Source organism: Salvelinus fontinalis, chromosome 16, assembly GCF_029448725.1.
Source record: "Salvelinus fontinalis isolate EN_2023a chromosome 16, ASM2944872v1, whole genome shotgun sequence".
NCBI classification, from domain to species: domain Eukaryota; kingdom Metazoa; phylum Chordata; class Actinopteri; order Salmoniformes; family Salmonidae; genus Salvelinus; species Salvelinus fontinalis.
In genome coordinates this window covers 10,271,558-10,286,541 of record NC_074680.1, presented here as the reverse complement: position 1 = coordinate 10,286,541, position 14,984 = coordinate 10,271,558, and the positions used below count along the sequence as shown (strand labels likewise).

The 14,984-nt window shown below is 41.2% G+C and overlaps 1 protein-coding gene across 1 annotated transcript in view; it reads left to right on the top strand.

Annotated features, from left to right (window-relative positions):
* LOC129812625 (SH3 and cysteine-rich domain-containing protein-like) overlaps nucleotides 1-14,984 on the top strand; it is a 90,773-nt gene that overhangs the window by 34,810 nt on the left and 40,979 nt on the right. Inside the window, exons 6-7 of the mRNA XM_055864353.1 lie at nucleotides 3,078-3,159; nucleotides 6,615-6,691. Of these exons, the coding sequence (XP_055720328.1) occupies nucleotides 3,078-3,159; nucleotides 6,615-6,691 (159 nt within the window). The remainder of the gene's footprint in view (nucleotides 1-3,077; nucleotides 3,160-6,614; nucleotides 6,692-14,984) is intronic.

Genomic DNA, 14,984 nt, shown 5'->3' with positions numbered 1-14,984 from the left:
GGAGCTGTGGTAAAGCAACCTCAGCATCCTCAGCACCATGCAACCCACTGTTGCCATCGGCAGTGACCAGAAGAAGAAACCGGAGACGGTGACAGACTACAATCGCACAATGGTATACATCTCTGCCATTTACAGATAGCCTTTCCATCTGCCAAACACCAAATATGGTCCCCTTTTATTATATTACAATAATATTATTACTATTATTATTCTATATAATTCTAACCTATTCTATTTTATGTAATAGGTTAGTGTGGGTGCACTCGACCAGATGGCAAGACTGTACTCTGTAAAAGGAGGTACTCGCAGCTGTGCTGTTGCGGTGTTCTACAACGTGCTCGACATGGGTGCTATCAACGCGTACGTGTTGTACAAGCAATGCCTTGATAAGACAGTCAGCAGGAGAGATTTCATCATGGATCTGGCATGTGAGCATTGTGAGAACCACATGAACGCCAAGAAAGAAGCTACAGCCGTCAAACAGGCTGCCAAGGCAGCAGGTCCTGCTCTCCCTCTTCCCCAAGCACCACAGATCCCACTCGGGAAAAAGAAGACAATGTCAAGTCGGCAGGTGCATGCGGAATAAGGCACATTTGCTCACACAAAGCTCCGAAGCTGTGTGCTGACTGTGGACCCGAAGCATAAAGAGAAGACGCGATTGATTCATGTGTAAAGGCACGGGTATAAGGGCATAATACAGTGTCTGATACGATCAACAAATGACTGCTTTTATATCTTGTCATGAATATATTTCCACAAATATTTCTTCATGCAATTAATCCTTTGTAATTGTTCATGCACTGGTGCTTTTGTTTAGGAATACAGCAAATTATTTCACCTGCGCAGCTGGCTGTTTGTATTATTATTATTTATCACGTTTCAGGAGAAGACCCAGATGCAGACAGTGTCGAAGTGACAAAAGTTTATTACTAGAACAGGGGGCAGGCAAAACGACAGGCCAAGGACAGGGAGAGGTCAGTAATCCAGATCCGAGTCCATAAGGTATAGAACGGCAGGAAGTCTCGGGGTCAGAGCAGGCAGAGGTCAATAATCCAGGGTGATGTGACAAAGTACAGAACAGCAGGCAGGCTCAGGGTCAGGGCAGGCAGAAATGGTAAAAACCAGGGAAACTAGAAAACAGGAACTAGAAAAAGACAGCTGCAAGGGAAAACCGCTGGTAGGCTTGACGAACAAAACAAACTGGCAACAGACAAACAGAGAACACAGGTATAAATACACTGGGGATAATGGGGAAGATAGGCAACACCTGGACAATTATTATCATTTTTCTAAAATTGAGTAAAAGTCTAAAATTATTTTATTTTAAATATACTTAAGTATGAAAAGTAAATGTAATTTAAAAAATATACTTCAGTATCGAAAGTAAAGGTATAAATAATTTAAAAATCCTTAAATATGGCAAACCAGACAGCACGATTTTCTTGTTTTTTAAATTTACGGATAGTCAGGGGCACACTCCAACAATCAGACATAATTTACAAATTAAGCATTTGTGTTTAGTGAGTCCACCAAATCAGAGGCAGTAGGGATGAGCAGGGATTGTCACGATCGCGTGGAGGATTGACGGACCAAAACGCAGCATTTGGAAAATAAGCCATCTCTTTTATTTTAGAAGAAGGCAAAACGAAACAAAAACACTTACGAACTAACCAAAACAATAAACGACCGTGAAGCTAATAAAACGTAGTGCACATACACAGGCTACAAACGTTCAGACATAGACAATTACCCACATCAAACGAAAGCCTATGGTTACCTTAAATATGGCTCCCAATCAGAGACAACAGAAATCAGCTGTCTCTAATTGGGAACCCATTCAGGCAACCATAGACTCTCCTAGACAACTACACCCAACATAGACACAGCTAGACACATACACTACACCCAACACCCCCTTTACCATATAACCACCCAAAACCGATAAAACACAAACATTCCCCATGTCACACCCTGACCTAACTAAAATAATAAAGAACACAAAGAATACTAAGGCCAGGGCGTGACAGGGATGTTCTCTTGATAAGTTCGTGAATTGGACCATTTTCCTGTCCTGTTAAGCATTCAAAATGTAACGAGTACTTTTGGGTGTCAGAGAAAATGTATGGAGTAAAAAGTACATCATTTTCTTTAGGAATGTAGTGGAGTAAAAGTAAAAGTTGTCAAAAATAGAAATAGTAAAGTAAAGTACAGATACCCCAAAAAACGACTTAAGTACAGTAGTCATTTAAAGTATTTTTACTTAAGTACTTTACACCACTGTTGATAGTGTACTCAGATACAGCCAATGTGGAGTAAATATGACCAATAAAGGAAATCTAGGGGGGATTGGAATGAGGACTCCAGGAGAGATATCTGCTCATGAAAAACGCTCAGATTACAGAGCTTTTAGACAGAGAGGAGGACTCGAAGACTCAAAGCATAAAAATTACACCTTTCATCTGCTCGCTTCTCTGCAGTTTATCTGTGTAAATCTCACATTAACTGTACTGCGACTTGAATCAGCCCTTTCTACAAGGATGTCTCAAAGCAACCAGGGCAGTCCTGTCAACGGCAACTGCTATGGAGTGGGTCTAAAATACTATGTGTTTAGACACTGGGACAATGTGATCACAGCAAGGGTTACCATCAATGATAGAAGAGGGCAAACTCAAGTAAACTCAGCTCACCCACCCCTTTTGTTTACAACTACATACAATAATAATGACCAACTGCAGATTTTGATCCCATATTACTTTACTTCCACATTCAGTTGATTGGATCATCAGTGTTGTTATGATTCCTTCAACTGAAGCCCAGTCATAATATTAGTCAATGTTTTGGAGCTCCATTGAGCAGCTTTTGTAAATTCAAGATAACATCAAAGCTTTTTTGGTGGTCCTGAAAGTGGTCCTACATCTAGACCACCCTCTACGATTCTCAGAAGTGTGGCAAACATTAGGATGTTGTAGAAAGCAGTGTGTGCATGTTCTGGGTACCTATCTACTGTATGATGGGTGATCTGAATGACTGGTATCAATCTGTCAGTTAGATGTAATAGCTTCTTTCTGCTCCCACAGACCAGTGACTTGGCCCAGGTTCCAGAAGAGGCCATCGCTCACAGCAGTCAACATGAACTCACCAGGAAGCACAGTGATAATGGTGAGTACTGTACACAGTGTACTCAGTGGAGTAAAGTACTTAAGTAAAAATACTGTAAAGTAGTACTTAAGTAGATTTTTGGGGTTATTTGTACTTTACTTTACTATTTATATATTTTTTTATACTTTTACTTTTACTTCACTACATTCCTAAAGAAAATAATGTACCTTTTACTCCATTCATTTTCCCAGGCATCCAAAAGTACTCGTTACATTTTGAATGCTTACCAGGCTCGGAACTAGAAGCACAAGCATTTTGCTACACTCGCATTAACATCTGCTAACCATGTGTATGTGACCAATAAAATTTGATTTGATTTGACAGGAAAATTGTCCAATTCACGCACTTATCACGAGAACATCCATGGTCATCCCTATTGCCTCTGATGGCGGACTCACTAAACACAAATGCTTTGTTTGTAAATTAAGTGTTGGAGTGTGCCCCTGGCTATCTGTAAAAAAAGAAACTGGTGCCATCTGGTTTGCTTAATATAAGGAATTTGAAATTATTTATACTTTTGCATATTTTAGCAATTACATTTACTTTTGATACTTAAGTATATTTAAAACATAATACTTTTAGACTTTTACTCAAGTAGTATTTTACTGGGTGACTTTCACTTTTACTTTTTCCACCACTGGGTGTACCAAGAGGCAGCCATTAGTGACACTGGGAAATGCACTTCTGTTATGCATAGACATTATGAATTAAACATTACTGACTACTTAATGATATGTCTATAACCTTAAAAATGCTATCCCTAGAATTTCTTAGAATGTCACCCCTAAAGTGGAAGCTAGGTGAATTGCAACAGTACTAGGCTGCATTCAAAACAAATCTCCCCCTCCCACGCATCCCATTTCCTCTAACATGGCAGAGGATCGCACATGAGCCTTTTACTTTAGGCTTTGGTCCACCAGCTTCAAAGGGCTGTAAAAAATAATATTTTTTGTTATTGAAAATATATTTCATAGCGATTTAGATGGTATAATGATTCTCTACACTTTTCAGTGCTTGTTTTCTCACGTAAACAAAAATTGAGCGATTTTAGCATCCAGGAAATAACAGAGCGATTTCTACATTGGCCACTTGACCCGATTTCCACTAGATAACATAGCCACAAAATCAAAACAGCTTTCCCATTTTAACAACAGATGCCGCTCCGGCAGGAAAAATCAATAGCCGAATATCACAGCCAATTACAACACTGGCGAGTTGGTAAAACTGTGAAACACTATCATTCCACTATTACTGCAGATATACACTGAGTATACAAAACATTAAGAAAATTATAGAACTTCAAGGTGAAAGTATTGCCAGAATAGGAATTAGACTGTAGTGAAAAGTTTATCATGATTGTATAACATACAGTATTTCAGAAATCAATTATATCAATGTATGAAGGAATCTTACAGAACCCGGGAGGTGACATTGACTGAGCTTTTCCGTAGAATCCGTAGAAGGCCTTGCAAAACAATTGACCAATACACCAAACATGTATATTACATACATTGAGTGTACAAAGATTAGGAACACCTGCTCTTTCCATTACATAGACTGACCAGGTGAATTCAGGTGAAAGCTATGATCCCTTATTGATGTCACTTGTTAAATCCACCTCAATCAGTGTAGATGAACGGGAGTTAAAGAAGGATTTTTAAGCCATGAGACAATTGAGATATGGATTGTGTATGTGTGCCATTCAGAGGGTGAAAGGGCAAAACAAAATATTTCAGTGCCTTTGAACGAGGTATGGTAGTAGGTGCCAGGCGCACCGGTTTGTCTGAAGAACTGCAACGCTGCTGGGTTTTTCACGCTCAACAGTTTCCCATGTGTATCAAGAATGATCCACTACCCAAAGGACATCCATCCAACTTGACAACTGTGGGAAGCATTGGAGTCAACATGGGCCAGCATCCCTGTGGAATGCTTTCGACACATTGTAGAGTCCATTCCCTGACAAATTGAGGCTGTTCAGAAGGCAACTACATATCAGAAAAGTGTTCCTAATGTTTGGTATACTCAGTGTATTACAGACATTTTCTGAAATTACAATGCAAAAAAATTAAAAATAAATCCAATGTGTCCTACATTTTTTACCAAAAATGTAGGAAGAGGTAATCATTAGCCGACAGCTTCAAGGATGTTCATGAAACCACATGGTTTCTTCCTTATTAGAGGTTTCAGGATGCTTGTATCTAAACCAAAGTAGATAATTTTAAGATTGTTCTATATATCAGTTGGATTCTCTATAAGCTTAAGTATGAGGTCCTAAACCTAGCATGAAAGTGCATCCTTGTAGCTGTGTCGGCTAATATAGTCAAAATGTTTGCCTTGGAGTAAGTTGAGCCAGTTGTTGGGCCAATGGCAAGTTGAGTAAATTGCAAGGCATTATCGCTGGGATATGAGGTAACAACAGGGCCTATAAATTGAAAAAAGGGTTCGAGCCTTAAGAGGTTATTAATTAACTTTTTTTTAAGTACAAAGTGTTTGTTAGGTGTTAAGCCTGAGTTAAAATATGCTTTAAATTATTAAAAGATTAAAGAGCAATTGTGATTGTGTTAAATTGTGTTTCGGATATAAAGATAGACATGGTCTTAAAAAGGTAGTGGTAAAAATTAATTCAGTACAGAAATGTGTATGCAGCTTCACTTACCCTGTCCTGTAGCTCTACTTACCCCATACCCAGGGTAAGTTGAGCCAAGAGACCTCTTTTTCTGGACAAGCTATGTTTACATGAATTCTGATTCTTTCCAGGGATACAAAACATTGTGAAATACAGTATATGTAAATATATTTGTTAGAAATAATACTATATTTCCCTTGACAGAGTTATGTGGAATTGAAGAACTGCCCAACTTACCCCACTCTCCCCTACTTGATTCTCAGTTCTATGTACTGTACAGTACTCAGAGTAAGATCTCAAAGACACATTTAATTATAGGCGAAATAAGCCAATGAGCCTGACTTTTTGCTTGCAGTAGCATTCACCCAGAACAATGAAGTCAAAGATAGCACACTATTCAAAATGCCATTTGAAGCTCCACACAGAATACAATCTGTCCCATAAGGATAGAGAAAGAGAAACATTGTGCTGTGTTCCTCTCTGCTTGCCACGTGTAGAGACTGGAATTTCTACTCAACCATACTTGAATATCTGGACAGGGCTCAGTAGGGAAAAAATGACCAAAACTTAAAGTATGAGAATCTTCCACGTTTGTAATCCCATCCGAATACCCTGTGGCTTTCTGAAATATGTATTTATTCATGAAATAGCTTCTCTACCAAAGCTTGTAAAATTAATGCTTAGGTTTATTCCAGGACATTCAGTAGATAAAATCCCACTAATGTAGAGATTCAACCAAGCTTCTCTGTCTTCTATAGCTTTAATATCTTTGATAATTGAAGTATTTGTCATTGATATGTGGTGATTCATTAAATGTTTTGTGTTCCAGTGTTCACATCACTTGAGAACGGGACGGAGCCCATTCCCTATTGCCATGTGGCCGAGAGGAAACCTGATGATTCACCGGTAAGGAGCCCAAACACTTAACATACAGTATAGTATGAAGATGGCGATGGCGCTGTACTGGATGGCCGCCGTTTTGCAAGCTTTCGACCCAACTTCGCTATTTTGTGATTCTTTTGCAGTTTATTTTTAGTTTATTTTCATGAAATGTATCCGCTATCATTTCTTACAACCGACAAGAACTTTTGAACATCAGATTGGCAGTTAATTACCTCAATTCCGGCTTTGACTTTCTGTAAATCCGACCCAATTTTAAACATCACAATGACAAGAGTGTGGGGTAGGGCTGTTACGGTGACCGTATTACTGCCACACAGGCGGTCATGAGTCATGACGACATTCAAATTCCAGGTGACCGTTTAGTCACGGTAATTAGGATTCTTCTAGTTCTGATGCTGCTGATGGTCATTAGTAGCCTACCAAACTTGCTACCTGCCTGGTTCGCCGCACTCTATTGTCCCTTTAATCACTCTGATGTCAATGCAAATGTAAATCAAACACTTCATAGCAGAACCATGAGCTCATGTTACGCAACGTTTCTATAGGCTATGCAATTGCGTGAGAAAACAGTGATGGCCTCTATTAAAAAGAGGAGGAACCTATTACCTTTCTATAGGCTAGGCCTACTATATTTATTTCTCAATTTTCCTAATATTAAGCACATTCCTTCTCTTTAAAACAGGAGTATAGCCTACTTCGCTGGTATGAAAATGAACCACGGGAAAAGCGCTCTCCATTCGTTATTTAAGTGGTCCATTCTAAATCAAAACAAATTTCATCCATATATTATTTTGTATATGTAAAGACAAGATTGAATCAATAATAGTGTGATGGGTGACAATATTAGCCTATCACTTGTGAATGATATATTATCACTTGTGAATGATGCCCAACTTTTTTTGCGACTTTTTCAAATCATAGTCACACACCCTCCTGTAGCCTAGCCCATAGGCCTATATGTTTTGATCACAACTAAAGTTGGCAAATAACTTCTTAAAAGTAAGCATTCATCTGCTTTACAAGGGGTATAGAGCCTAACTGGCATACATGAGCTGCGTGTGAGTTTCAAGTTTGGGGAAGATAATTTTCACCATAAAATGGTGTTTTCCGGCTAATGGAACATTCACTCTTATAGCCTGCTGCCGTGTGCGCATTGCTGCGCTTATAATGTGAAGAAATAGCCTAATAGTTTGTCAACATTTTAAGCTAAACATTCTCGTCTGTTGCATTAGGCTCATTGCTTAAAACATGTTTTTTGATGCTAGTGGTTGTATTCATTTGGGATCTATCGCATCCCACAACTGTCCCGGAGTATGTTTTGAATATTTATTTTTCACACAGAATAGGTCAACTTTTGTACTATGGGGGATAGTAGATTGACATAGGCTAGTGCTTTTGCTGTTCGTTAGGCCTACTAATCTTGTTGGCTGATGAAAAGTAAATGTGGACAGTTCTTCCAATATATTCAATATGCGCCTCGGAATTGGATAAGGACGAGTGAAGTTGCGTCCCCGATGTGTCTGTCTTCACTTGTAGCCTTTGAGATAGACCCGATCACGTGACTGAGAGCCATGTGAGTGAGAGGCACACAGCTCAAGGGCACAACGGCCACTGGCCGCAAAAGGCATGGATTTCTTTAGGGTGCATTACAGCCACACAAAGGGGATGCAGCCGGGAAATTCGAGGCATTATCGAGTGCATGTCAAATTGTGAATGAGATACTGATGAAGTGTGTACAGCCTGCGCAAAAACAAAGCAGAGCTCATGCCTTTCATGCGGCTTTTTTCAAATCATCATTAGAGCCGCATCATGCCGCCTTAGAATGTATAAAAAATCTTAACATATAGCCCAACATTTGTGTCACAACCAAAGTTACATAAATAACTCTAAATTAAGCATATAGGAGTACTTGTTTCTTTGTTAACCGCTCAACACAGAATAGCCGCATGTGCTCATTCCCTCAAATTATTTGGAGAAAATATTATTTCTATTTTATTCAGCAAATTTAGTCTGCTCAATAAACTAGTGTAGCCCACAGCCATATGGCATAGCCAGAACAGGGCCTAACATCAAATCAAATTATATTTGTCACATGCGCCGAATACAATAGTGAAATGCTTACTTACAAGCCCTTAACAACAATGCAGTTTAAAGAAAAATGAGTGTTAAGAAAGTATTTACTAAAATAAACTGAAGTAAAAAAATAAATAAATAAAATAAATAGAAAAATAACTAATAATTAAGGAGCAACAATAAAATAACAGTAGCGAGGCTATATACAGGAGATACCGGTACAGAGTCAATGTGCAGCGGCACCAAAGAATAAAGATATAAACTTGCCATTTTCACATACAGTGCCGTGAAAAAGTATTTGCCCCCTTTCTGATTTTCTCTATTTTGGACCATTTTTGATACTGAATGTTATCAGATCTTCAACCAAAATCTAATATTAGATAAAGGGAATCTGAGTTTACAAATAACACAAAAATGGATACTTATTTCATTTATTTAATCAACAAAGTTATGCAACACCCAATTCCAAAGTTATGCAACACCCAATGGGACCCATCTTGTCCAAAAAGTTGACTCAAGTTTGCCAAAAAGAACCTGGATGATCATCAAGACTTTTGAAAGAATGTTCTATGGACAGATGAGTCAAAAGTATAACTTTTTGTACGATATGGGTCCAATTATGCCTGGTGAAAACCCAAACACTGCATTCCACAGTTAGAACTTTATACAACCGGTCAAGCATGGTGCTGGTAGTCTGATGGTTTGGGGATGCTTTGCTGCCTCAGGACCTGGACGTCTTACCTTAATAGAATGAACCATGAATTCTGCTCTGTATCAGAGAATTCTACAGGAGAATGTCAGGCCATCCGTCAAGTCTACATGGAAATGGCTAAAAAGCTACAAATTTGAAGTTTTGGAATGGCCTAGTCAAAGTCCAGACCTAATCCCAATTGAGATGGCAGGACTTGAAATGAGCAGTTCATGCTTGAAAACCCACAAATGTCGCTGAGTTAAAACAGTAATGCATGGAAGTCTGGTCCAAAATTCCTCCACAGCGATGTGAGAGACTGAACAACAACTACAGGAAGTGTTTGGTTGGATTCATTTCAGCTAAAGGTGGCACAACCAGTTATTGAGTGTAAGGAGGCAATTACTTTTTCACACAGGGGCATTGGGTGTTGCATAACTTTGTTAATGAAATAAATGAAATAAGTATGTAATTGTTGTGTTACTTGTTCACTCAGGTTCCCTTTATCTAATATTACGTTTTGGTTGAAGATCTGATAACATTCAGTATCATAAATATGCAAAAGTAGAGTGAATTGGAAAGGGGTCAAATACTTTTTCAAAGCACTGTATATAGGATGCTGGATATGATGAATATGATGTTGAAAATTGGCGGAATTGCACTTTAATTCCTGCCAAAGTACAATGCATTCAGAAAGTATTCAGACCCCTTGACTTTTTCCTCATGTTGTTACTTTACAAACTTATTCTAAAAATTTATTAAAAATGCTTTCCTCTCATCAGTCTGGACACAACACCCCTTAATTAGAGCTAGGGTCTATTTTCCTGAATTTCTGCCTGACTGACGTGCCCAAAGTAAACTGCCTGTTACTCAGGCCCAGAAGCCAGGATATGAATATAATTGGTAGCATTGGATAGGAAACACTTTGAAGTTTATAAAACTGTTAAAATAATGTCTGGGACTATAACAGAATTGATATGGCAGGCAAAAATCTGAAGAAAAACCAACCAGATTGTTTTTTATTGAGGTCCCAGGCTATTATAATGGAAAGCTATTGTTCCTATGTAATTCCAGCTCCCAGATTGCAATTCCTATGGATTCCACTAGATGTCAACAGTCTTTATTCAAGGTTTCAGGCTTGTTTCTTCAAAAACGAGCAAGAACTTTTGAGTTTTTGTGAAAAGACCACCGGAACAATATCAGTCTTTCGGCGAGCGAGGAAGAGAGCACGTGCTTACAAATTTTACTTTCCTATTGAAATATTATAGTTTATTTACATTTTAGGGTACCTGAGGATTAAATAGAAACATCTTTGACTTGTTTGAACGAAGTTCAAAGCTTTTAGCTTTTTGGATTCCTTTGTCTGCATGTTGAACGAGTGGATTACTGAAATCGATGGCGCCAACTAAACAGACTTTTTGGGATATAAAAAATGATTTTATCTAACAAAACGACCATTCATGGTGTAGCTGGGACCCTTGGGATTGCAAACAGAGGAAGATTTTCAAAAGTAAGTGATTTATTTAATCGCTATTTGTGATTTTGTGAAGCCTGTGCTGGTTGAAAAATATGTTGATGTGGGGCGCCTCAGACGGCCGCATGGTATGCTTTCGCTGTAAAGCCTATTGTAAATCGGACAACGCAGTTAGATTAACAAGAATTTAAGCTTTTAAATTATATAAGATACTTGTATGCTCATGAATGTTTAATATTACGATTATTTATTTGAATTGCGCGCCCTCCAATTTCACCGGATGTTGTTGATCCACATTAATGACAAAGCAAAAACAGGTTTTTAGAATTTTTTGCAAATGAATAAAAAATTAGAAATTAAATATCACATTTACATAAGACGCCACAAGCTTGGCACACCTGTATTTGGGGAGTTTCTCCCATTCTTCTCTGCAGTTGACTCAACTGAAAGCTCTATCAGGTTGGATGGGGAATGTCGCTGCACAGCTATTTTCAGGTCTCTCCAGAGATGTTTGACCGGGTTCAAGTCTGGGCTCTGGTTGGCCCACTCAAGGACATTCAGAGACTTGTCCCTAAGCCACTCCTGCATTGACTTGTGCTTAGGGTTGTTGTCCTGTTGGAAGGTGAACTTTCGCCCCAGTCTGAGGTCCTGAGCGTTCTGGAGCTCAATGATCTCTCTGTACTTTGCTCCGTTCATCTTTCCCCCAATCCTGACTAGTCTACCAGTCCCTGCCGCTGAAAAACATCCACACAGAATGATGCTGTCATGACTATTCTTCACCGTAGGGATGGTGCCAGGTTTCCTGCAGACGTGACGCTTGGTATTCAGGCCAAAGAGTTCAATCTTGGTTTCATCAGACCAGAGAATCTTGTTTTTTAACAGTCAGTCCTTTAGGTGCCTTTTGGCAAACTCCAAGCGGGCTGTCATGGGCCTTTTACTGAGGAGTGGCTTCCATCTTGCCACTCTACCATAAAGGCCTGATTGGTGAAATGCTGCAGAGATGGTTGTCTTTCTGGAAGGTTCTCCCATCTCCACAGAGGAACTCTGGAGCTCTGTGAGAGTGACCATCGGGTTCTTGGTCACCTCGCTGACCAAGGCCCTTCTCCCCCGATTGCTCAGTTTGGCCGGACGGCCAGCTCTAGGAAGAGTCTTGGTAGTTCCAAACTTCTCTGTTTAACTTCTCTGCGCTACGGATCCCTTTAGCGGGATCATTTTCCTAAACAACCGCTGAATAGCAGGGCGAAAAATATTACTAACAATATTTATAATCATGCAAGTGAAATATACCAAAACACAGTTTAGCTTGTTGTTAATCCACCTATCGTGTCAGATTTTGAAAATATGCTCTGCAGCGAAAGCAATCCAAGCTTTTGTGAGTGTATCAATCAATGCTACAACAGCTAGCCCCAAATTAGCATGGTCACGAAAGTCAGAAAAGCAATAAAATGAATCGCTTACCTTTGATAATCTTCGGATGTTTGCACTCACGAGACTCCCAGTTACACAATAAATGTTATTTTTGTTCGATAAATATTACTTTTATAACAAAAAAACGCCATTTGGGTTGCGCGTTATGTTCAGAAAACTACAGCCTCATTCCGGTACTGAAAGGCAGAAGAAAATTCCCAAACGTATCAGATTAAAAAATATTACAAAAAATATTTATAATCATGCAATCACAAGTGAAATATACCAAAACACAGCGTAGCTTGTTGTTAATCCACCTATCGTGTCAGATTTTGAAAATATGCTTTGCAGCGAAAGCAATCCAAGCTTTTGTGAGTGTATCAATCAATGCTACAACAGCTAGCCCCAAATTAGCATAACATTAGCATAAAATGAATCGCTTACCTTTGATAATCTTTGGATATTTGCACTCACGAGACTCCCAGTTACACAACAAATGTTCTTTTTGTTCGATAAATATTACTTTTATAACAAAAAAAACACCATTTGTGTTGCGCGTTATGTAAGGCCTGGGTGTCAGAGTGTGGAGTCAACACGCAGGAAACAGCAGGTGCCAAATCCAAAATGTTCTTTAATGAACACGGACCATATAGTCCACCCTATTAACACACTGGGTGTACACTATAACCAACCCCAGACACGGGGTAAAAGAACTCAGTCCAGAAACATGTAGCACACCACTACTTACACGCAAACAATCCCGCACAAAGAAACGTGAATGCCGGCTGATTAAATAAGCCCAACTAATTACCCCTCATACAAAACAGGTGCGCCCAATAAACACATAGGGAGGGGGAGAAAAGGATCAGTGGCAGCTAATAGGCCGGTGACGACGACCGCCGAACGCCACCCGAACGGGAAGGAGAGCCTGCCTCGGTCGAAGTCGTGACAGTACCCCCCCTCTGACGCGCGGCTCCCGCAGCGCGCCGACACCGGCCTCGAGGTCGACCCGGAGGACGAGGCGCAGGGCGATCCGGATGGAGGCGATGGAAATCCCTCAGCATAGACGGATCCAAAATGTCCCCCACCGGTACCCAGCACCTCTCCTCCGGACCGTACCCCTCCCAGTCCACGAGGTACTGCAGGCCCTTCACCCGGCGTCTCGAGTCCAGAATGGCCCGATGTGGTACTAAATGCGGTTTTCCACTCGTCTCCTTTCCGAATACGCACCAGACTATACGCGCTCCTGAGATACAATTTTGTGAAGAACTGCGCTCCGTGAAATGATTCCATTGCCGTAGCAATGAGAGGTAGTGGGTAACTAAACCCCACAGTGATGGCATTTAGACCTCTATAATCAATACACGGACGCAAACCTCCCTCCTTTTTCTTCACAAAAAAGAAACTCGAGGAGGCGGGTGAGATGGAGGACCGAATGTACCCCTGTCCCAGAGACTCAGTGACATATGTCTCCATAGCCACCGTCTCCTCTTGGGACAATGGGTACACGTGACTCTTGGGAAGCGCAGCGTCTACCTGGAGATCTATCGCACAATCCCTTCCCGGTCGATAAGGTGGTAATTTAGTCGCTTTCTTTTTACAGAAAGCGATTGCCAAATCGGCATACTCGGGGGGAATGTACACCGTGGAACCCTGGTCTGGACTTTCCACCGATGGAAACTCCCAAACACCTTCCAGAACACTCCTTTGACCACCCCTGGAGAACCCCCTGTTTCCACAAAATTTTAGAATTGTGCCGGGCCAGCCAGGGAATCCCTAGTACCACCGGAAACGCAGGCGAATCAATAATATAAAAGCTGATACGCTCCTTATGATTCCCCTGCGTCACCATGTCCAGGGGAACCGTGGTCTCCCTGACCACCCCTGACCCTAATGGCCGGCTATCTAGGGAGTGCACGGGAAAGGGAGAATCTATCGGCACAAGCGGAACCCTTAACCTAAGAGCGAGTCCGCGATCCATAAAGTTCCCAGCTGCGCCTGAATCGACTAGCGCCCTATGCTGGGAAGAGGGGAAAAATTTAAGAAAAAAAATCAAGACAAACATGTGAATAACAGGGGGTTCTGGGTGAGTTTGGTGCTGACTCACCTGGGGTGATCGAGAAGTGTTCCGCCTGCCATCTCGACTCCCAGACGGACCCCCCCAGCACCGATCGGCCGTGTGTCCTCTCCGACCACAGCTGGTGCAGGGAGAGCCTCCTCCTCCGGTACCCCTCTGCCCAGCCCCTCCCACCTCCATCGGAATAGGAGCGGAGGGACTGGGTGGTGGAACGTACAGGACCCTCTCAGAACGCCCGCGGGCAGCCAGCAGATTGTCCAGACGGATGGACATGTCAATCAGCTCATCCAGAGAAAGAGCGGTGTCCCGACATGCTAGCTCCCTGCGGACGTCCCCCCGGAGACTACACCGGTACCGATCAATAAGGGCCCTGTCGTTCCACCCAGATCCTGCAGCCAGGGTCCGGAACTCCAGCGCGTAATCCTGGGCACTCCTCTTCTCCTGCCTAAGGTGGAACAGTCGTTCTCCCGCCGCTCGGCCCTCTGGAGGATGGTCGAATACGGCCCGAAAACGGCGGGTGAATTCTGGGTAATGCTCCTTCGCCGAGTCTGGACCATTCCAGACCGCGTTGGCCCAC